The 23,365-nt window shown below is 39.3% G+C and overlaps 1 protein-coding gene across 4 annotated transcripts in view; it reads right to left on the reverse strand.

Annotated features, from left to right (window-relative positions):
- otofa (otoferlin a) overlaps positions 1–23,076 on the reverse strand; it is a 94,924-nt gene extending 71,848 nt beyond the window's left edge. For all 4 annotated transcript variants that reach the window (XM_085373367.1, XM_085373366.1, XM_085373369.1 and 1 more), the window contains exons 1-2: positions 22,995–23,076; positions 18,146–18,204 (exon numbers count right to left, since the gene is read on the reverse strand). In XM_085373367.1, coding sequence (XP_085229493.1) covers positions 18,146–18,204; positions 22,995–23,076 — 141 coding nt within the window. The remainder of the gene's footprint in view (positions 1–18,145; positions 18,205–22,994) is intronic.
- Positions 23,077–23,365: the final 289 nt, after the last annotated feature.

Below are 23,365 nucleotides of genomic sequence, written 5' to 3' on the forward strand. Positions count from 1 at the left end.
GGATAGCTTTGAGGGATAACTGTTAATTAGCATTTTAAAAGGAATTAGCTCTGAATAACAGTTTTACTATATTTCCAAAGACTGAAGTTCATTTGAAATCCTTTTTCTTTACTCGATGACAAATAATCATCGAAACGATATCTCTCTTGAAGGTCCTGTTGAGTGAAAATTATATTGCTGTCTATATGGAGACTTAAATTGAATCATCTAAACAGATGAGTTGTTATCATTTTATATGAATCAGAAAAGAGAGTCTGATACATCTAGACAATATTTACTATCTAATGAGATTAAATTTTTCTTCTACACTCATCTAGGTGGCTGAGTCTTTAAAATGTAGTTGTATTATTTTATAAATGAAAGCTTTAAAAACAACATATATTGTTGCGTTGCCTGTAAACGCAGGCAACGCGTGCGTTTACAGGGTAAAACATATTACTGCCAACAGATATCCAAAGCTTGTTTAAAGTGAGTTGGACTGCTATGATATGACTTGAGAGCATCAATCTTAATAAAATGCAGAGTCAAGACTGGCTGCAGACATCGGTAAAAGAATTTTGTCACAGGAATTTATTCAGTCCTGTAAAAAATCAAGTGCACCTTATGATTCAGTAGCTTGTAGAACCACTTTTAGCATTTGACTGTGGACAACTTTGGTAAACAGAGGAATTTATCGCCAAGTCAGCAACTGCAAGACGGCTGAGTAAGCAAAACAAGTGCAAAATCTTCATGAAAATTGACCACTGAAACAATGTCCTTTGGACAAATGAGAGTTTAGTCACATCTGTCCAAAACACATTTTTCCTGAAGTCTTCTGGTTTGTTTAGATGAAACTAAGCCGCGCTGCTATGTTCTTTTAAAAAATAGGCCATCTCCTGGCAACCTGTGCAAATTTCCAAACTTCTTCAATCTTTTTCTAATTATACTGTCATGAACTTTCACCTTTAACATTCTAATTGAGCCCTGTAGTGTCTGAGATATAGCTCTTGGGTTTTGCAGTGTCTCTGAGCTTTGCATGGACATTGGTGTAGATTTGTTGGAACATCCATACCTGGGAAGATTATAGCATTGTCTTAACACACACCTAAATGCTTCATTCCAACAAAATGCTAAAGCTTCTGCTTTTATACAGGCGAGCCCACCTGCTGGTTATCATTTATATAACAAAATCACAGTTTATTCTGAAAACATTCCACTGGTTTTTTATATGAAAATAAGCTTGAACAATCTTTCTTTCTCAAACCTCTAATCACAGCTGACTTCAGCAAAGTAATATATCCAAACTCTCTTCAGGTTTGTTGCTACCAGCTTTACATCGGAAGAGTGAATTACTTGGATTCATTAATCCCCACACTAAAGGGACTCGAGAATTATAAAACACTTAGCAGTTAGCCTTTTAAGGAAAGTATGATAGATGTAGTAAAAGCAATTAATTGGCTTTTACTGCTTCCATTAATAAAGTATGACATCCAATTGTGATGCATTACTCACTCCACCTGTGTTGATTAACTATGACAGGGCGAGACCAGAAGATAAAAGAAACAAATGTAAGTTATAAATTTAGCCCCATCATACATACAGGTGTTGATTCACATTCAGTAAATCACCTCTAAGCCTCTTGCTGTACAATATGACGGGAAAGAGTCTTCACAAGGGCACAGGGATAAATGTTGCACAGGTGATTTAAAAGTAATTCGCCCCTTGCTGATATGGGCCTCTGACTTAGGAGAACACTGCAGGCTGTCAGACAAGAGATCCATCAAGACCGTCCCATTAGCGAATCCCGTGGTTTCCACCTGCTACTGTTAGACCTTCAAGGATCTGTGGCCAGGCCTGTAAGTGTGCATTAACATCAGTCCATGCATACTCAACCTTCAGGATCTGCAGCCTGTGTTCCCAGGTTTCAGTCAGAAGAAGCTAGTACTGCCCCTTCTTTCCCACCACCCTCAAAGCCTGAAAACATCCTGAAGTGACAGTCGTTGTCTGAGGTAGTGGCTAATACAGCCGCGCCACATCTCATTTAATACCGAATCTCCTCCGGCATGTTTGAACAGCCGAGAGTGCGAAAAGGAGGCCCCAGCATGGTGTTAATGGTGCACAAATGACAGCGCACACAGCTAATGCCCTATACACACACACCACTGCATAACACACACACTTCAAGTCAAATGATACACACCACTGTGTGATTAGGAATTGTTTATACAACACCAGGGAGATTGGGCAGCCATATTAATTTCCCAAGAGTCAGAGAAGCACAAATTTTAATCAGTGAATGTAAACTCAATACAAACATGCGTGTTATATGTCTAAGTGCTTGTAAACATTTCCTGTTTTCCTACTATTTTTTTGACACGCACCACCTTTAAACATCTGTTTATAGCATTGTCATGTCTGTTATGTTGCTTTGGTATACTATTCAGAACAACTTATTGCTAAAATAACACAGACAGGAATCCACAACAAGAAAGCTTAAGCTGCTTATGCTGCCTGAGGCTTTTGTAGCCACCGTGACAGACAAAATGCTTACAGTGGTTTAAATACCTGCACAGGACAGATAAACAAAATGAGAGGTGGGAAAGTGGAAAAGCTTGGTGGGCTTCAGTTGTAAACAAGTGTCTGCAAACAGAGCAATTTCTGGTTATGCTATGCAAAATTAAACTCAAAATTAAGCCTTAAAGGAGCACCAGTTTTTCAATTTTCAATCTATGCTTTTTATTTAATGAAAAAACGTTGATATTATATACAAGACAAAGAAGATTCCCTTTTTGTGCTTCACCCTGCTAGGTAGATTGCATGCACTGCAATTTTCTTTACTTAGCTCTATTTATTTAAAATGTAAAAGAGGCATGAATAAATAATGTGATTATGTGACAATTGTGATTTAGCCAAATGTTTAATTTTACTTTTTCAGGCTCAGGGCAATAAAATATTAAAATTAAACATACTTAAAAGAAAACAACCTACTGAAGATTTGCAGGTATTAGACTCCCTGCTCATGTTCACCCCCAACAAAAGCTGCCGGTAAATTTGTTGTTACAAGGTTTCATGTTACTTATGGCAAATTTTGGTACCACTATCCCAGCGTCACAACAGAATTCAAGACTCATCAGACCAGGCAATGTTTTACTAATCTTCTATTGCCCAATATCTGTAGCCTTCCTGTCAGAACAAAGCAGTCTGGCCATTCTTCTCCGACCTCTGGCATCAACAAGGCATTTTCACCCAGAGAACTACCCCTCACTACATATTTTCTCTTTTTAAGACCTTTTTCTCTGAACTCTGGGGAGCTCAGACCAGCCCATTTGGCACCAACAACATGTCATAGTCAAAGTCACTTAAATCACCTTTGTCTGCTTGCCTAAATGCCCTGAGTTGCTGCTTTGTGATCAGCTAATAGATCAGCTGTACTCAATGAAGTGCATGGTGAGTGTACAAGACCACTCTGAAAAAGTGAAGACTTTCTGACCGAGAAAGAAGAGGCAACAAAGTTACAATAAAGTGAACATCCTGGCAAAGATCCCACAGATGTTAACACATCTGGCCGTGGAAAAAACTGACACACAGTGGTGACAAAATCAAAACTTTAGTCAACAGAATAATGCACACTTTGTTTAGCAAAGCTTTCTTCTCTAAAAAACATTCCGTTTCCTTAGCTACAGTAGATGTTTCATGTTTTTAAAAAAGTTCTTGTTAATTATTAATGGTAAATGGTAACTGGCTTTTCATGAACCAGTAAAAAAGCTTCAGGGATCAGTTGATATGATCACAGTTGATTTTTACTCTTTGCTGAATCTTCAGCATAGGTACGTAACCGCAAATCCCCGTGAAACCCTACAACATAAACCTACTCTGTAACCTGATGTGCACCGGTGTAACACTAGTTATTCTGTGAGTTTCCTGCTATTTTTTCAATGCAGTTCTTGAATGAATCAGTGAGTATAACAGTCATAGCTTCGACATAAAGAATTAGCCTCAGTATAACAGATGTCAAATTCCTGAAGGGGAATTGCGAAGCATGTCAGAATGGATGCGAAGAGATGAGGGACAAATATATTTGCCTCTGGTCTCTCATCAAAGAGACGACCAGAAGAAAAAAAAGTGCCAGGATTTTATTTGTTTTGCCTGGCACTGCATGTAAATCACCAGGACATCAGCACAAGGTAATTAATGCTACACAGAAGAAGGCTGGCCTGCAGCGCCAGACACTTATATAGGTTACGTCATAGGCTCTACAACGATTCATCGCAACTCTGTCACACTGTCATGGCTTTAAGGAAATTTGAATAGAGTGTAGCCATCATTCATTTTATTCTTAACACTTATTTTCCTTCTCCGATGGGCTAAAAAGAGCCTTTTCACAGAATTTCCAGAAGACATTTGGACTTCTCAAAGTGGAAAAATAACACTCACATCTCTGTGAGCTACAATAATGTATTGGTATGCACAAAACACCACAACCCTTGGTTTGCCTTACTTTCAGGGAATGCAGCCATGATAGATACTATTATTTAACCCTTGTGTGGTGTTCATATTTTTGTTACTCAGCCAGTGTTCATGGGTCTGGTGGACCCGCTAGAGTTTTGGCTTTCCAAATTAACACTATCAAACAATTTTATGTTAAATTACTGAACAGATGTTTACTTCATCCCAATTACAAGCCATATGAACAGCAAACATGGTTAATTTTTTCTCTTTACCTTTGTTAGATCACATTTATGAATTAAAGTGCTTCTCGATTCTTTTTTTTTTATATAAAATGTTATAAAAAAATAAATCAGTTATAATCAAGTGGAGTGAGTGGAAAGACACAACACATTTACACGTGAAGCAATATGTTTCACAACTAAATGGGATCAGCTGCTCATCAATGGTGACATTAGGCCCAGGGTTGTAAAACAGGGGAGGTGGTGCACCCACTTATCCCACACTGTCCTGATGGCAGCTAGCTTGTCTCTCTGCCGTCGAGCTGGTCTGTCGTCTCGGTTATCAAAATGGATAATCCTGGAAATTTTGTGGAAGTTTTCCAGAGACATTGATGCACGGAAAGGTTCTTGCCGGTTTCTGCACCCCACAGGGATTCTTTGGATTCCCCTTTGGACCTGAAAACTCCTGCAAGGATAAGAACCCCAAAGTAGGCCTTTGGGGTTCTTAGATGAATTTGGTCAATCTCCTTCCACCTTCTAGATTACTGCAATCCAGAAAAAATTTCTGGATGGAATCTGGGATGAAAAGCTCAAATGAAGACTTGATGTCCTGCACATGAGTAACTGTCAGCCGTGTTGGCCCTGGCTTATCACAGTAACAGCTCTGCAGGGTGGCTCATTTCTTGGGCAAGAACACCATTCGATTTCACCAGTTATTGACATCCATATTTCTTCACTTGCTGACTGGTGGGCTTGTTCTGGTCCTGGAGCTGGCTGCAGATGGGGTACTCGTCTTCGTTTTGTTACTAAATGGTGCTCAACTTCATCCTCTTCTTCAAAGTCACTGTCAGACTCTGAATTTTCAGAAATGTGAAATATTCTGAAACCTCTTTGTCAACATCATCATCCGAAGCCCCTCTCTCTTCCAAAATCAACTGGATGGCCCTCGCAGCAGATAATCTTTTGCCATCTTGATCAGTTGTGATAAAGAACCACACTGGCAAAGTCTTATTTATAGTATTATGCCCCTAATTTGCAGGTGGGACAGGGTATGAGAAAATAAAATTTGGATCCCTCAAGAAAGAGGGTAAAATGTGTGGGAATGTAAGAGCAGACGGTGTTGATAGTTGAATTTTCAACAATGCTGCAACTTTGTGCAGGAGGGGAAGAAAACACTATCAGCAGCACCAGAAAGGAGGAAGACAGAGTGTGGGAACACATGACCTACACTTTCAACACTTTTATTAGACCTGGGTCCAGTGGACCCGAACACCTTGTATGTAATGTAAATGCGTGGGGGGAGGTACAGTATGAGGTCATTGAAAATTAGTTCGGATTTATGTTCTTCACAGAAAATAAGCCAAAGCCAATGAATTTCAGGTTGAAAAAATAATTAATTGTTTCATTTTTCTTTTGAAAAAAACTGAAAACGGGTCTCACAGACCCGAACACCATACAAGGGTTAAACCTGTGCTAATATGTATTCTGTATTAATGTTTTGATGTCAATTAAGCCCCTGTACAGTCAGCCAGAATTAGCCAAAAAGTTATATTAGTAAAAAAGAACACTAACAATGTGTAGTCAGACAGTGTTATGGATTGTAAAGTTTTCCAGTTATACAAACTCGACCTTCAAGTGTCAGTAGTCACTGTGCTTCAAACACTGACTGATGTAACTGCTGCAATGCGCCTACTCTACCATTCAGGCTGGCTTGCTTTATCAAAATGCATCACTGATTATGTGAATCTAGGAATATGTGAGAGTAACTGGAGAAGCAACCGCTGCAATGATGCTTTTAAAAAGGCAAACGAACACTAATCTTATTTTAGATCTGCTCCATTCTTTTCTGAGCTTGCCTGAATACTACACTACTACTATTCCCAGACTCCCACGCCCAACCCCCTGCATTGTACAACGCCTAATTGCCAGAGTGAGGCCGCTCATTAAAAGTGACAGAACTGATGTCACTAACCACAAGCCTTGAGACCACAGCGCCCTATCAGAGCGGCTAAATGCGAAGCTGAGGAAAAGCCATTACTGCTGTGAACCCACGCTCTAGCATCATGGTGAACAAATGGATGACCTCAGTTTTCCCTCCACTCACCATCCTTTTATATCTCATGACTGTTGCCACAGACACAGAAAATGAAAACACCTCCATTATTAATTACGAACAAAATATTTTTTAAAGACGTGCACTGCACTGACAGTAGGAAAATTCTTCTTACAGCTTGTAAAGTCAGGTCAAACTCGCAGGCTTCTTACAACCTTATGATGTTGTAGTCGTCAAAACTTTGATTCTTCAGGCTTTATCCTTAAAGGGTAAAGGAGATAAAGGGAGACTGCAAAAAGATTGCAGCTCCATTACCAGCAGGCTACATATGCACCAGCTGCATCCACATGCTATAGCATTGAAGTTTTTCTGATGTGCCAGTGTGAGTCCACCTCTGCATGAGTTCATCCCTCAATGCTAGAACTTCACTTCACCAACATACAGAAACTTAACAATAAATTTCACTGCTCAGCTTTTTCTATTATCATCTTTCTTTCTTTACTGTCCAGCGTGATTTTAATTCATTTTTATCAAATAAATGTGTTATCATTGTGGAACACATGGTTATCTTCACAACCATGCTGAGTAAAACTAAACCACCAACTGATGATTCTGATTAGTACACGACCCGGTCTAGCTCCTGAGCTACAGTCACCACAGTTGACTATAAATTAGAAAATTGGGCAGGTCATCTACTAAATGGAACATTTGTGGTTTGATCCCTGATACTGAACCACAAATTGTGCATGTTAAATAGGAAGAATTTAGTCAGAAAAAGCATAGAAAAGCGCTTGTATGAATGGTCCAATGGGTAAATGAGGCATATTGTATAAAAAGCTTTGACTGCTCCAGAGGAACAGAAAATCATTATATACAAATCAGTACATTTACCATTTAAATGTTAGCATATACTTAAAAATTAGTTTCTTATTATTAGGATTTTTTTTTCAACAAGTAATGCAGCAGATTACTCTTTAATGGCAGTGATGAGAACAAAAAGACTTTCATTTGCTGTTTTTAATTATTTGCTGTAGGCATTTATTTGCAATCACTGTCTGGTTCGGTTTATTCACCAAATTAGAGCTCAAAGCTGCCTTAGAGGTTGCTTAGTTATGCTTAGGCTCAGAAACATTTTACTTTTCTGTAGAACATCTTTCTGCGGACTTCACCTGGAGCCATAACACTCCCTTCCCAGTTAAGAAGGTACATCAGCATCACTACTTTCTCAGGAGGCTGAGGCGTGTTGGACTTGGGGGCTTAGTTCTGAACCTATTTTTGCACCACCACACATCTATACAAGCAGATGCAAGAGGCTTGACATGAGGCTGCAGTGCAGAACCACCAGACTCAGGAACAGCCTCTGCTGTCAGATTGTTGAACTCTGGTGGTGCTCTGTAGTCTGCTGCTGCCAGATAAAGGTCAAAAACATGAGAAACATCTTGCATTTGCACTATCCACTGTACCTTAAATTTTCTTATTACCTCTGACAAAGAGCTTCTGTATTTGGTAGCATTTGTGTGGGTGCGTGGCATTCTGTCTGTAAACACAATAGCTCGAGAAGTTTTGAATGAACTCTGATAAAACTTTGTAGGAGTGTAGAGGTCATGGGGTCGTGTTAGCAATCCATTAAAATCTGGCTTGCACCCACCACAGGTCTTTAAGGTCAACTTAATGATTGACCTTAATATATAGGTCAAAAACTGAAAAAAGCCTAATTACGTAGACACTGTCTACGTAATTAGTAATTATGTTGTTAACATGTAAAAAGCACTTTATAAAGATTTAAAATATCATATTAGACTTGACCTCTGACCTCTCCTAAAGGTGAGTAGATTGATCTGATGGTCAAAGTGATAATAATGCTAGACAGAGCTATTTAAAAATGTTTTTACTGTGTTGTTTGTATTGACAAGATATTGGTATTTATTGAGTGATATACAGGAATTCTTAACATCACATGACTTTTAACCTCTGGTCTCGTCCTCAAGGTAAAATAAATTTACACAAGTGCTTAAAATTAAGCTGCCTTTGTTCGTTATAGCAACATGATTTTTACTGCACTACAAACTTCTTAAAGTAAAAAGAACAAAGAAATGATATATTTTTATAATTGAGAGTATATAAAATGAATGAAGGTGTACAAAATACGTAACTGCCCCATTAAAATTAAATGTTGCCCAGAGAGTGAGCTGCTTTGGCAGAGGTTTGAGCTTCTGGAGTGCTTCTTGTTTATTCTTCATATTTTCTTATTTATTCTAAATGACAGTGTGAATGAGCTCAAGCTGTCTGTTCCTAGTTTGTGTACATGTTGCTCTTTCATGTTCTCATTCTTGTTGCCTTTTAATTGCACCCAATTACAATTTTGCTTCGACTCGTGCAAATATATGTGTTGGAATGACAATAAAAATCATACTTCCAGCTGAAGTACACTGGTAGTCATTACTAATTGCACTGACTCCCACTACAAAAGGGCAGTTTGTGTCCACGCACATGAACATAATACACATTGTCTAATTTTTTGTTGCTTTGCCATGATACTGAGCTGGTAATGTGTGTGTTTGTGTGCGTATGTGTGTGTACAGATGAAACAGCATCTCTGATAAGCCGGTTCTGCTTAGAAACTCGATCTTGTTGAAATCACTGACAGCACTCTGCTTACATGCCCTCCTCATCACCACAAACCTGGGCTCAATTTACTTTTTCCAATTCAACTGTCCATCCCAGTTTTCACTTCCTCTTCAGCTCGTATGTCACTTTCTCTGCATGCTTCAGTGTTTCTACATTGATCTCAGTCTAATTTATAGCATGTGTCAAATACAATGCCATGGCTGAAGACATGGTGACATTAATTCAGTCAGAACAGTTCATTCAACCAGGATTTGTGCATATTTATCAGTGATTGTGGTAGGCTGAAAACATGCTGCAGGAATTCCTGTTAATGCTGTTTTCTGTCTTAAATATTACTGAGCTGACTGTCTTCATTAGTAACACTGAATTGAAAACTGTTACTGAAAATATTACTAGCCCTGCGAGAGACAAGTGGATTGCTCAGTCATGAATTCAAGCCTTCCTTTTCTCTTGAAATTGAATAGCTTTGAAGCCACCTAAGAGAATGTTATCTAGTTAATTCACTAAAGTCTTATTTTGTTGTCAAGCTGGACTCTGATAAAACTGCTCTCCGTTCTCTAGTTTCTGCTGCTGGAAACCAGATGGTGCAGAAATAATTGACCACACACTTGTCAAGTAAAGGGCTTCACAACTCTTTAAAAATAGATGCTCTTGTGCTAAGAGATAGCACTCACGCCTCAAGTAAAAACTTTCTTTTCGCTGAAGTGCAGTTTTTTTGTTCTCCTTCTTTGCAACAACAGAAATCCTTCTCTGTGTTCATTCAGTGCACATTTATCCGATATTTATCTAGATATGTTATATAAAAAATGACAGGTCAGCATCTCAAATCTGAGAAAGAAATCATCTTCTTTGATAATTAACATAAATGTGTTGTGTTATTGCTACAGCGAAGCCATCATAACATACCATAGTATAGTAAATATAAACTGAATCACATGTTTCTGCTTTATGCATTTGCTTAACAAGGAAAAGATCCCTGATTGAGTTCTGGGTACATGAACCCCAGCGGAGATGTAAAAACTCTGCTAAATCAAATATGCAGAGCTACCCCCTATATGTCTGACTTGTGGAGGGTAGCTCTGCAAATCAAACTCCTTCTGCATAGGCTCCCTTGTGGATATAAGAGCAGCTTCTCTTCTAGGTATTCTCTAAGTAAGATACTGGGAGAAAGTTATCACTCAGACATATAGTGAGTGCAATATAAATCAGTTTTTTACAAGGTTAACATTTTAGAAAGTACATGGCGGATGACCGCCATGAGTCTGGTCTGCTGGAGGTTTCTTCCTGTCTATTTTTTCCATCCCACTGTTGCCAAGTACTTGCTCATAGCGGATAAAGTGATTGTTGGGGTTTTCTCTGTATTACTGTAGGGTCTTGACCTTACAACATAAAGTTCCTTGAGGTAGGGCTGCTCACTTAATCGAATTTTAATCACGATTACGATCTGGGCTTTCAACGATCATTAAAAATGACTGAGCCGATTATTAGCCCCTCCCTCGTGCTTTACTCTCGCGCTGCTCCGTGTGGCAAATCGAGCGCACCTCTCTGCATTTCGAACACGCATCACAACAATTAAGAGGACCCGAGGGAAGCTCGGAAATCTCAGAAAGCTAAGCAGAAGTTATTTGGAGAGGAGAGTGACTGCCGTTGGTTGAAAAGAGAGGTAAAAAAAACTTCAGTGGTGTGGAAACATTATGGATTCGCGGAGTCAGACGTGGATCAAGTAGACATAGTGTGTAAACTTTGCTACGGTGTCATAGCTGCACCACAGAGCAACACTGCAAAGTTCACTAAACATAGATGTTTACATTTTTCATTTATTTTTTTATATTGCAAACATTTGCACACTATTTTATATTATTTTTTAAAGTCATTATTCAATACATTGTTATTGTTAACCCTTTAAATCCCTGTAGAACCGGAACCGCGTAAGCTAGCGCAATAATTTGTTTTGCATATGAAACCGGAGGAGTTGTACTTACATCTTATGCCATCAGCTTGTCCTCGGTCACGGTTTCCTTCCACATATAGCTTTGCAAAAATCTCCAAAATAAAACTATGAAGACACTCAAAATAAATTTCCTGTTGTTGTAAACTATTTTTTGCAACTTTTTTGTATTTAAAGTTTTGAGGGATAAGCCTCTTAAATTTCCCCAAGTAGAAATATATGTAACAAAAAACCAAAAACGATTTTAAATTTTTTTGTAGTTTATTGCACTTTTTTGCAATTAATGTAGTTACTATGGACTTAATGCATACATATTATTAAAATATGGGCTATAACAGTTGTATTGATGTATAGCAACTTGAAATGCTCCCACAAATGGCACTACAGCATGTAAAAAATATATATATATAAGCTCTGGCGGACTTGGTTCTATGGTAGGTCTTAAAGGGTTAAATAAATATCGTCAAATAATCGAGATCTCAATTTCAGTGAAAATAATCGTGATTATCATTTTTGCCATAATCGAGCAGCCCTAGCTTGAGGCAACTTTTCTTGGTATTTGCTGCTATATGAATAAAATTGAACTGAATTTAATTGAATTTCTCAAGGCAAACCTTGCAAACAACCCATATTTGTTCATTAACTTCATTATTCAACATGCTAACTGAGACTAGAGTCGCGCTTGGGTTTCTTGCCAATTCTCTGACCATTGCTGGGTCTGAACTTGTTGTTAATTTGCTGAAACAACCACTCCTGGGAACATAGTGGCATTGTGTTGACACACAGCTGATGAACTCACATTTGTTGATTATCTGTTAATCAAGTGCATTTGATCAGCAGCATCTGAAAGCTACTAACCCTCCTAAATTCTGTGAAAACAGTAAAAGTATCCAAACTGTCCTATAAAAACTCTCTTTTTTACACAGCTGTTACTATACAGTTGTTATTAAAGAAAATTATGTTTCTGTGTTGACCTACACTTCTTTAAACCGGTAGTTTTATAATTCATTCATAGAAAACCAGTATGAATAAATAATGTAATGCATAAATCACACTCAAAACAAAATCTTGGGATTATCTTCTACACAATAATTTGCACCTATGCATTTTATTTCCTTTATTTTCATTGCTCAAATTTCCACTTTACCTTCCCTCCAGCTCTATACCAGCAAAGAAAATATTCTGCTAAGGTCATCATTTATTCAGTATACCGAGAGTTGGGAAAGCTCCTCCCTGGAGCAACGCTGAATCTTAAAACCCGGTGAAGTTTATTATCTATTTTTAGCATCAGCAGTATTCCAGCTTGTGTCTGCTCCTCTGGAAACTGCTTCTACTCAATACTGGTGGTCAAGTGTTCAAGTGAAGCAGCACTGAAATGTGATCTCCAGAGGTGGATCACAGTGAATCCTTCAACTTATGTTTTAAGAGTCTTTTATGCTCAGGTGACTTACAGTATATGAACGTAGTATAGCGTATATTAGTTTAAAAACCTCACCCTGACAGTGATACGTTCCACTCTCATATAACAAATAGGCCTTACTTGAATACTGGCTTCCCAAACATGATTATCTATGAGCAGTAGGAAGTAGCTTGGACGTAAACTCACTGAGGTCTCCTCCTGCTCACTTTGATGAACCACAATATGCCAGCAAATTCATAGGACTGGTCAGGCTGACCAGAATTTTAGCTGAGACTGAATACAGCTGCCATTTCAGCAAACTATGAATCATATTTGTCATGGTCCTGCGACCATGACTCAGTGACTTTATGTTTATGTTCTTTATTGTTATTACTTTCATTATTATTCATGGCTGTTTTGGGATGGTTTGTGTTTGGGATTTTAGACACTGGGTTCTGGGTTTGTGCTCCCTCTGTTGGTCCCTGGTGTTAGTGTTCCCCTGTCTCGTCAGGTTAATCAGGTCCAGCTGTTTCCCCCACCTGTGTGTGATTTCCCAGTGTCTCTTTGTGTACTTATAGTGTGTGATTTCCTCTGCTCCTCGTCGCGTCGTCTGTGTTCATACCTGGTGTAATCCCCTGCGTGCTCTCCCTGCTGTTCTCCCTTCATGCTCAGGTTTGCTATTTCTTTGTGTAGTTTCTCCCAGTTAGTTCATCCTTAGTTCTGTTTTACCATCCCCACTTTATATTGGATATTATCAATAAATCACCCTCACACCTGAATAAGTGCTGCGTTTTGAGTCCTCCTTCCGCTCTCCACACGGCCGCTGCCCCGGACCGTGACAATATTAACTGACAGGAAAGATGAGAATAGTGTGATTTTATTTATAAAAGCAAATGCTCACAAACTGAGGAGGCTAGTAGATAAATATATCAGAATTTAAGGAAGATGTTGGAGTTTGTTCACCTGCACTTCTGCTAATAACCAGCATGAACTCCTCTGACTGCAAGGAAAAGTCAGAATGCCTATAAAAGTGGATGGCCCGATTGGTTTATATCCTCAGTCACAAGTTTCACGTCTTCTTCAATAAACCATGATGTTCCCTTTGAAAACTATGGTGTGAACAGAACACTTTATAGCCTGGTTCCCATGTGGTTGACAAGTTGCCGCTGTCTGAGCTTGCAGTGTCCTCACATTCTCACTCAGACCTCCTCTAGCTTGTGATGTCTATAAAACATGTCGACAGCCAAACTGTCACGGCTGGCGGAGGGAGCCGTGTGGTGTGGAGGAAAAGGAGGACCCAAAATGCAGCAAACTGATGATACGAGTGACGTTTATTTTCAAAGGTGGCAGTGGCAAAAAACAGGCAACGAAGCATGAGTAATGACAAACCTAAACTGGGAGAAACTAAAGATCAAACCTGAAATCTTACAAAACGGAGAGCGGAGCAGAGAGACGCAGACCAATGACCAGGATACCAAGAAACACAGATGAATGCAGAGATACACGGAGGAACGCAGACGAGCCGACAACGAACACAGACCGACACCCACTAAATATACACACACAAGGTAATCAGGTAATCACACACAGGAGGGAAGAACAGCTGAACCTAATACACATGGGGACCGGAGGAGACAAGCTGAACACAATAACAACAGACACAGACCTTCAGAACAGAACAGGAAATCCAGAACACGAGCCTTCAAAATAAAACAGGAACAGACTGATGTACAACACAACACGGGGACATGAACAGAGCACCAAGGACAGACACAGGTAGGGCTGACAATACACCAAACTTCAGGTTAACCCCTAAACTAATACAAATCAGAATAAACACAAAACGCTGGGTCAACGACCCAGGACCATGACACAAACTGCCAAACTCGAGGCTTCAACACAGTCATCCGCAAGAACGGCGTCAGCGGTTGCTGCCATTCTTTAAGTGTAGTTTGTAGAAAGTGTGAATAATATGGGGTCATTCTGGGATTTTATCAGTAAGGAAAATACAGAAAAAACACAGTAAGTACAAATTCTGAAAAAACACTTAGAATCATAGGAAATTACTGGAAGCTGTTGCAAAATGAATCTTCTAATGCCCTTCTGTTATTTGTATGCTATCTATAGTGCATGGTTCAAATCTCTTGACATCTTGTTTGAAAACTTAAAATTGTTATATCTGCAGGGCCAAAACTGAACTCTGTGGCGATGTGCAGTGCATGCAGGACTCTCTGTTCTTTGCTCTGCTTGTGTCTAGCCCTGGTGTTCTGCAGCTAAAAGCCCCACCATATAATGAATAATGAATTCCCCATCCAGTCTATCCGAATACTAGTTCAAAGGCATCTATCGTTATGCATGGACCGGCATCAAGCCACACAGCTCTATGCTAATGGCCCTTAACTCCAGGGGCTGGACAGAGCCTACTGAGCCATGCAAATGTTTTACTGCTAAGGTTGAAGAAGACAACGATGGGGATGTGATGAGGACCCAGGGGCTGGGGGAAAAATGTACGCCTGGCCACCAGCAGCACACAACACTGCAACATTTTCACACAGGTACACATTCACACAGGCTCGGAAACTACTGTAAGCGCAATTCATCCCATAGAAAGCTTGATCGTGTTATTGATGCTGAGTGACACTAACTACCTCCCCAGTACTCCGAGACTGAGATGTGAGAATTGGGAGAGGTTGTCATAAGAAATCACATTTCAGCCTCACCACTTAGTTGATACCAGTTATATGCAGAGTCAAAGATATTTTGGGATTCATTTGTCTGGTTTTCTTCTTTTTAATCTTACATCATGATACAAAAAACAATGCTGCCTCTGCAGGGACTGTACACATAAAGCGCGTGTCTGTGATTGTGTGTGTGTGAGTCTGTGTGTGTTTGTGGGTGTGCCTGTGTGACTAGGCTAAGTTTGTACAGTCATTTCAGCATTTTCCTGATTAGACTGAAAACAAAAGCCCCTGTTATCAGGGAAGGAAGCAGCACTCTGCTTGTGAGCCATCAAACGAAGAACATTTTTCTCTGTTAAAACCAGCAGCTTAAAATGAGAAAAAAACAGAAAGCCTGATGTAAAACCTCCTCTGGGAAGGTACTGTATATATTTGAGAGTGCTTTCCTGTTTGTTTTTCATTTTTCATTCCTTATCCCCTACCTCTGTTCTGTCTCTTTGGCTTCTGCTCTGTGTGGATTTCCTACTGCACTTCGCTCTTGATCCCTTGGCCTTCATTTCTTTCTTATTTCCCCTCTCTGCTCCTTTACACGAGTCTACATTTGAATTCATCATAATGCTGGTTTCACAGTGTGATGGAAGCTTGCAGAAATAGTATTGGGAATATTTCCCAGAATTTCAAAGCAACCAAAATCAGAGACTTACCAACCACCACCCGAGGGATGCAGGTAAATCCTTTGGGTTTTCAAAGAGACGCTCAGAGCAATGCAGCTGCTCAGAATAATGCAATTTACTAGATTTAAAGTAAAACAGTGAAACCTTCTTTTACAAATGAAAGAAACCTCTAAGTCGGAAAGAAGGGCTTTTTAAGGAACCACCTTTTTCCTAACTAAAGCAGTGGAGCATGAAATGCCCAGTTTAATTGCAACACTGTTCAACACTGCCTCGCCTCTCTAACCTTGATAGACCATAAGCGAACAGAAGAGGATGATTAAAAGCCACTTGGTGAGATGTCAGCCATGTGCAGGGAAGAGCCACTCACGAATGGTTGCTAATTTTTGAATCAGAACAGTAATGAGGTGTTAAAGCAAGATCCTTCAGCCTAGAGCTTAGCATTGGCATGCTGGGAGTTATCTAAGTGTCTGCATGAGCATTAAGAAATTACAACAGTGGGGTCTTGGTGGCCCATTTCTATATAAGCCTTACGGATACCGACTACAGAATGGAGGGAGCAGTTGTCAGCCACCGCCTGTGCATGAATGACATCAAGCTGTATGTCAAGAGTGAACGAGACATCGATTCACTGATCCACACCACCAGGATATTCAGTAATGGTATTGGAATGTCATTCGGACTGGAGAAATGTTGTCGGATGATAACAAAAAGAGGGAATTTAGTCAGAACTGAGGGGATTGAACTACCAGAAGGCAACATTGCAGACATAGAGGACAGCTACAAGTACCTGGGGTTCCCACAGGCAAATGGGAACCATGAAGAGGTCGCTAGAAAAGCTGCAACCACCAAGTACCTGCAGAGCCCTCTAGTAGAGGACCCGAGCTTGAAGGACAGACCATAGTAGTGTATTTTGTGTGTTTGCTCAATAAATCGCTGCACCCTTTTGCCATTGTCCTAGCAAAATATAAACAAGCGAAGGGTGGCTCAAGACTTTTGCACAGTATTCAGTATTTACAGAGTGAATGAAATTTCCCCTCCAGCAGCTGAGTGGCTATTAATAAATATGCTTGAACTCTTTAACTGGATACTTTTGAATATGCAATTATTCAGCTTTTGGATGAAACTGATTCACTAAATGTTGGGCTTGATGTTCAACCATATGTGCAGCCACCTTTCCTGTGACTCTGCTATTCCTTCATATCTGTTTACTTCAACACACTCATGGTAGAGGATCACAAAGGAAATTCCTATTCAGGTCATGGACTGTATTGGGTATAGATACAGAAACACACAAAATATCCCCTACCTCTGTTCTGTCTCTTTGGATTTTTCTCTGTGTGGATTTCCTACTGCACTTCGCTCTTGATCCCTTGGCCTTCATTTCTTTCTTATAACTGTACTTTTTGATGTACATTTGTATTGCTAACAGTTTTCCTCTGAGGCATCTCCATTTACAGTATTCAACTGCATTCTTAAAGGAAGTGGTATTACTGAACAATAGATCCTCTATTTTTAGAGCAGTTTCTTACACTCTGTGCATGTACATTGCTTCACTTTGTATTCACCTTTTATTTGCACTCTGTATGCTGGTATAGAGTCAAGCACTTTGTCCATCTTTTCTCTACACCAGGATTTTCAAAGTACAAAAAAGGGCAAAATTTCTATCTATGTCACCCGACATTCATTTGGCATCTTTTGGGGGATAACGTTCTTACTCACGAACACAGCAGGCTTGTACACTTGTACTGAATACAGTGAGAATAACTCAGCTGAATCACTTAATTCAAGTAAAGGCTAGCATCCTTAAAGTGTGCCAGAATTTATTTGAATTAAATAAAGATTTTGTTAAACAGCTGTCAATGTTTTGGATAAAACTGTTTTTAAAGATATTAACATCAAATGACTAATAAACAACACAGAGCCTTATTCCTGTAAATGTAAAATCTTACAGTGATCATTTCAGTGATTACCAGCAATGTGTCTTTTTTCACCTTTTCCACCTCAATTCAATAACAGAACCTGCAGCCAGTGAAATCAGCCAATTCTGGATTCTTAATAATTGCTGATTGGTCACCATTGACACAGGTTATTGTATGACAAATCAAATAAAGATACTGACCTCATTAAAGTGTGCCACCTCCTCACAGTTCTCTGCTACACGACTGTAGAAGGACAGACCTGAAAAATAAGGAGGAATTTAGTCATTAAAACCTGGTTCAGTAACACCATTGTGCCTGCTGTCATCCCACTTTGAGTGGGTGGGCTCACTGCATGGGGCACGTACAAAGCACGAGAAAGAGCAGTCAGTTGGTGTTTACTTAGAGCTGCATTAATTATGAAACAATTTAGTTTTAAGACTTTATCCAAAGTAGCAAGCAGGTAAGTGATTATTGAAGCTCTGTGCACTGTGATGTGGTTTGTTTGTTTTTTTTTGTAGCCACAGGACTTGGCGTTGACCATAAACTCCCCTGTATACCAAAGTATTCTAGAGTGAAATGTTTTAAATATGTTTCCTGTGTTGGAGATGCAACAGGACAATGATCCAGCAGCAAATCTACAGCAGAATGGCTGAAAAAGAAAATAATCAAGATATAATCTAAACCTGGACCTTAGGAGACCTCTGCATAAACAAATCCAAACTGAAGCAGCATTGTAAAGAAAAGTGGGAAAACATTCCTTCTCAACAATGTGAAAGACTGATAGTCATACAGAAAAAAATTATTTCAAGTTATAATTGCTTAAGGTGGTTCTACAAGTGACTTAATTCAATAAGGGTGCACTTGGCCTTGTCCGATGCAGGTTAGCAACCTGAATCCATCAGTTCACTGAGACGTTTATTAAAGTGAAAATGGGGTGACATAAAATCAGCCTACTCATCTCATAAAGAGCTGCGAAAAGACAAATGATACTTTAAGTACCTGACAAATGTAAATATGAAACAGCTGTGTGGAGTCGCCAGAGGCAGAAAAGAAATGCAGACAATTAAATGACTACGGTGTGACTCACTGTGCGACACAGAGAGACTGCAGAAGAATGTAAAAAATATAAATTAAAATCATATTTTTCCATTATTAGAGCTAAAAGTATGTGTGTCAGCCAATGAAAGCTGTTGTCTACTCAGAGTTTATATTGGGAAAGGAACCTTTCATTGAACAGTAACCTGACTCACTCATGCGTCCTGGTTGTTGTGCTCACCTGGTTGCTTTGTGATGCTTATGAATGGTCCTGCACCACAGTGTGCATTCTGCTTTGTTCTGATAGTTTGCTTTGTGCATCTGAGCCTTTATGAAGCTCTGTTGATGTCTATTTGTGTGCTTGTGGGCACATCAGCTGCCATACACAGGGAGACACACAAACGCATACAGACACCTACAATGTTAATTACAGTCCCTGTCAGTTTGGCTGTAATAATGAGGGTAAATGGAGTAAATACATTGTGCCAGGCTCAGATATTTTAGATATTATAAGTGCAGAAAGTATCTTTTCACACATTCAAAAGCACAAAACCTTCAGGTTTTAAAGATGTCATGCTTGACGTAAGCTTATCGTTATAATTTTACCAATGCACAAATATGACTCTAGTTTATAATCCCACTTCCAAGTGTTCCTGTCTCTCTTTGCCTTCACTCCTACACTCTCTTGAACCTTATAAATCCCCCAAACCTTTGAATTTTATTTCAGAAAATAAACACCACTTCAGTGTCAGAGAGGGAGAGAGACAATATTCCTCCTACATTATTGAAAAGAGCGGCACTGCTGTCATACCAGTGTTTTCATCCAACTAGATGTGGGCTTAGAAAAGCAGACCATGTGACACTTATGTAAGGTGCTCCACACCAAACTAAAACAACATTCTGCTAATCGGTGTGGCTTTTGGCCTTGATGAAACAGTCAAAGATAAAGAGTTAAAGAGCTGCTATGAAAGACCTGAGGTGAAAGAAAGAAAAGGAACAGAGAGTCATTTTTTGTTATCTCAAGCAGATAGATGAAAATTAAAAGAGAGAAAGATGGAGAACACTGTGTAAGTCTGAAACCCACATGAATGAAGAGGGTGCAGAGGTGCATTTAAGGCTTTCTTAAGTTTTTGCAAGAATGTGGTTAAAGCAGAAAACTAGAGTGTTGAGTAGAAACATGGAAACATTTGTTTATTTTTATGTATTTTAATCTCTGCAGTTAATTTTACCTTATTTCCTGGTGCATTAGGGGGCAGTAAGTGGTATTACAAGCTGAATAGGTGCCCTAATTTAAAAAGTAAACATACCAAGTGTCTGTTTGCAGAATAAAGTGCTACACAGAGAAAAGGAATTTTAAAAATATCCGCAGGATACAAGAAATTGCCCCAAGCTCTGTTCCTGTCCTGTGAATCAGGAAGACTCTGAGTAATAAAAAGAACAAACAAACTGTCTAAGCAGCTGTGTTAAGTGCCTAGAGGTTAAAGAGAAGTTTGATAAGTGCCAACGTAGAGGAAGACAGCCTGGGTGAATGAACTGAAAATTAATATTGTAAAGCACAGAGATAAGGTTTCATTAATTCTTGCATAGAGTATGGCTCTGTATCGCTGCAGGCTACTCAGAAGAGGAGCAACAACAGCCGAAGTGCAGCTCTCTGATAAAGCCAAGAGCTGCCGATCACACAACCAGAATTCATCAACGACTTGTCGGGAAATCAATTACATTTTGAAGACCCTCCTTTGAAGGGACTTGACTTGATTTATTGTTTCTGACAGCAAATAATAACAACCAGATAAAGTTAGATCAGAGATAGAACATCACGTCGCATTTAATCCATTTTTATTAGCTGTCTTTATTGCACTGGCTTGAAGCTTTTTTATTACACCTTTCCCCCCTTCCAGAGATATCATGTTGATTCAGCTTCGGGGTGGTTATAGGACTCTTCTGACTTACAAAAATTGAGGATCTGATGATAACAAAATACCTCAAAAATAGAGACATTAAAAGACCTTTGGTCAGTAATTGCTGATTTCTGTAAGCAGCAAAGGGTTGACAAAAATGCATCTGATATTTTACATATTCACACTTATACACTTATAGATGCTAGATAACAAGGCAGAAAGCTGGGGTACAAAGAAATGCCAGAATAATGACTGAATGAGTTTCTTACACCAGACACCCTAAAAAGAGAGATAAACTGAAGCTGTTCTGTAATTAAAAATGGCCCCAAACTCCTCCTGAACTTAGTGCAGGTCTGATACACAGCTACACAAAGCACCAAAGCACTTATTTCCTGGCAGACCGCTTCCTCTCCAGACAGGAAACGTTTTAAACTCTAAGTGCTCAGGAAACTCCACTGACAGCCTAAACCAAAAACCCACGGCGCCGGAGGATATGTGGGGATACAAGGCTGATTAAGACACTGTGATTAACACACAAATTTGGGAAGTATTTAAAAGATTATTATTTAGCTCAAATAAATGAATAATTAAACTTAAATGCGCTGGAAGAATGGAGAAGAAATTGTGAGTCTGAGATAAAATGACAAGATTTAAAAGTGGAAATGAAATTTCCCCTCCAGCAGCTGAGTGGCTATTAATAAATATGCTTGAACTCTTTAACTGGATAATTTTGAATATGCAATTATTCAGCTTTTGGATGAAACTGATTCACTAAATGTTGGGCTTGATGTTCAACCATATGTGCAGCCACCTTTCCTGTGACTCTGCTATTCCTTCATATCTGTTTACTTCAACAAACTCATGGTAGAGGATCACAAAGGAAATTCCTATTCAGGTCATGGACTGTATATACAGAAACACACAAAATTTTCTTGAAATTTTTAAAACATTATACATGAATGAAGTGGAGCTACTCTGCTGACAGATGGACTTTTGAGGAAAGAGCGGACGATCCAGTCACTGACTGTGAAGGCACGGTTCATAGAATATCCAGACCCTGGTGCAATCACTGCAGCACAGACCACTGCACTAGAAGTTATCCTTTTTTTTCCCCCAACATACACACACACACACAAACACACACACACACACACACACACACACACACACACACACACACACACACACACACCAAGAGGAAAGGAGGCAGCAGTGCACTTGTAACATCTTCTCCAATTGTGATGCTGCATTGATTTCAACAGGGACTGAGCACCTGTCAGTGGACTGATCACTGTCCAGGGTGCTGAAAAACACACCGCTCCTCCTTCCTGTCTCAGTTTCTTTCACATTATTTTGCTCACACACACAGCACACGGAAAGCAAACGATAAGAACGTGAAACACATGAATAAATCAACTAAACCCTTTTTTCCACAACTCACTTCGTCTTCTCATCTCCTCTGAGAGAGAGTGCAAGGTCGTGGCTACAATTCTGACTCTTAGATTTGAGTGAATTGGTTAGTACTCCAAAGATCTTACACAGAACATTCCCAAAGCTCCATCTTTAGCCACATCTTTAGCAATCGATGCCATCAGCTTAGTCTAAACTGGCCTCTTAAACACATTGTTCTAGTAAGTTGAAAGAAAGTAAATAAAATAACTGAAAATCAGTGATGGGAAATCGATGTTTCAGGGATGCCAAGATTGGTGTTTTTTCCTCTTTTATGATACACTTAAAAATAGAAGAGATAAAAGCTTTGAATTTACATTCACCATTCTTGGCAGAAATGGTATTAATTTTTGTAGTACTTTACATGATGTATATAACATATAAAGGAAAAAAGACAGAATTTAATTTATCAGTTTTTTTTTTTTACCATATTAACGAACATAATGAAATAAAACGTAAGACTTGGATACTCGATCTCTCTTTGTGATATAGACCAGTTATTCTGTTTTGCCTGCAACTAAACTCTTTTTCTCGCTCTTCCAACTTTTTTATGCAGCGGCTGACTGGCTCTCATCACATTGTGTAACGAAACGCAAATCAGGGCACAGCACACAGCGCGATCAGGTTTCCAAAGAATAATTAAAAAAATATACATATATATCCTTACCCCTGAATGTAACTTTGGCGATCTTGTCACCTTTCCCTCGCAGGTGAGCGACCGTCTTCAGGTGAACCATTAAAGCCATCATTAGTCCAGTCTGGTGGGGGCGGGAGTAATTTTACTCCACACAGATAAAACTTGAATCGATTTGGTGCAATCTGCGTTTAATGATGTCTTGGTGAGCCTTTCTTTGCGGGCTGGTGGACCCAAAAATCGCTTTCTATCCGGGCAACATGAATACTAAACGAAAGAAAGAAAACAAACAAAAAATCCAAAACCCAAAAATGAATTAATCACAGGCTCCAGTTAACATTTCCTCCTACTCCGTGGCTGCTGGGTCTATCGCACATCTCTGAGCTGGCTCTTGGTTTTACTCT

Source organism: Diplotaxodon limnothrissa, linkage group LG15 (genome assembly GCF_057381915.1).
Source record: "Diplotaxodon limnothrissa isolate DT_005_m linkage group LG15, D_limnothrissa_male_GT1.1, whole genome shotgun sequence".
Classification (NCBI taxonomy): Eukaryota; Metazoa; Chordata; class Actinopteri; order Cichliformes; family Cichlidae; genus Diplotaxodon; species Diplotaxodon limnothrissa.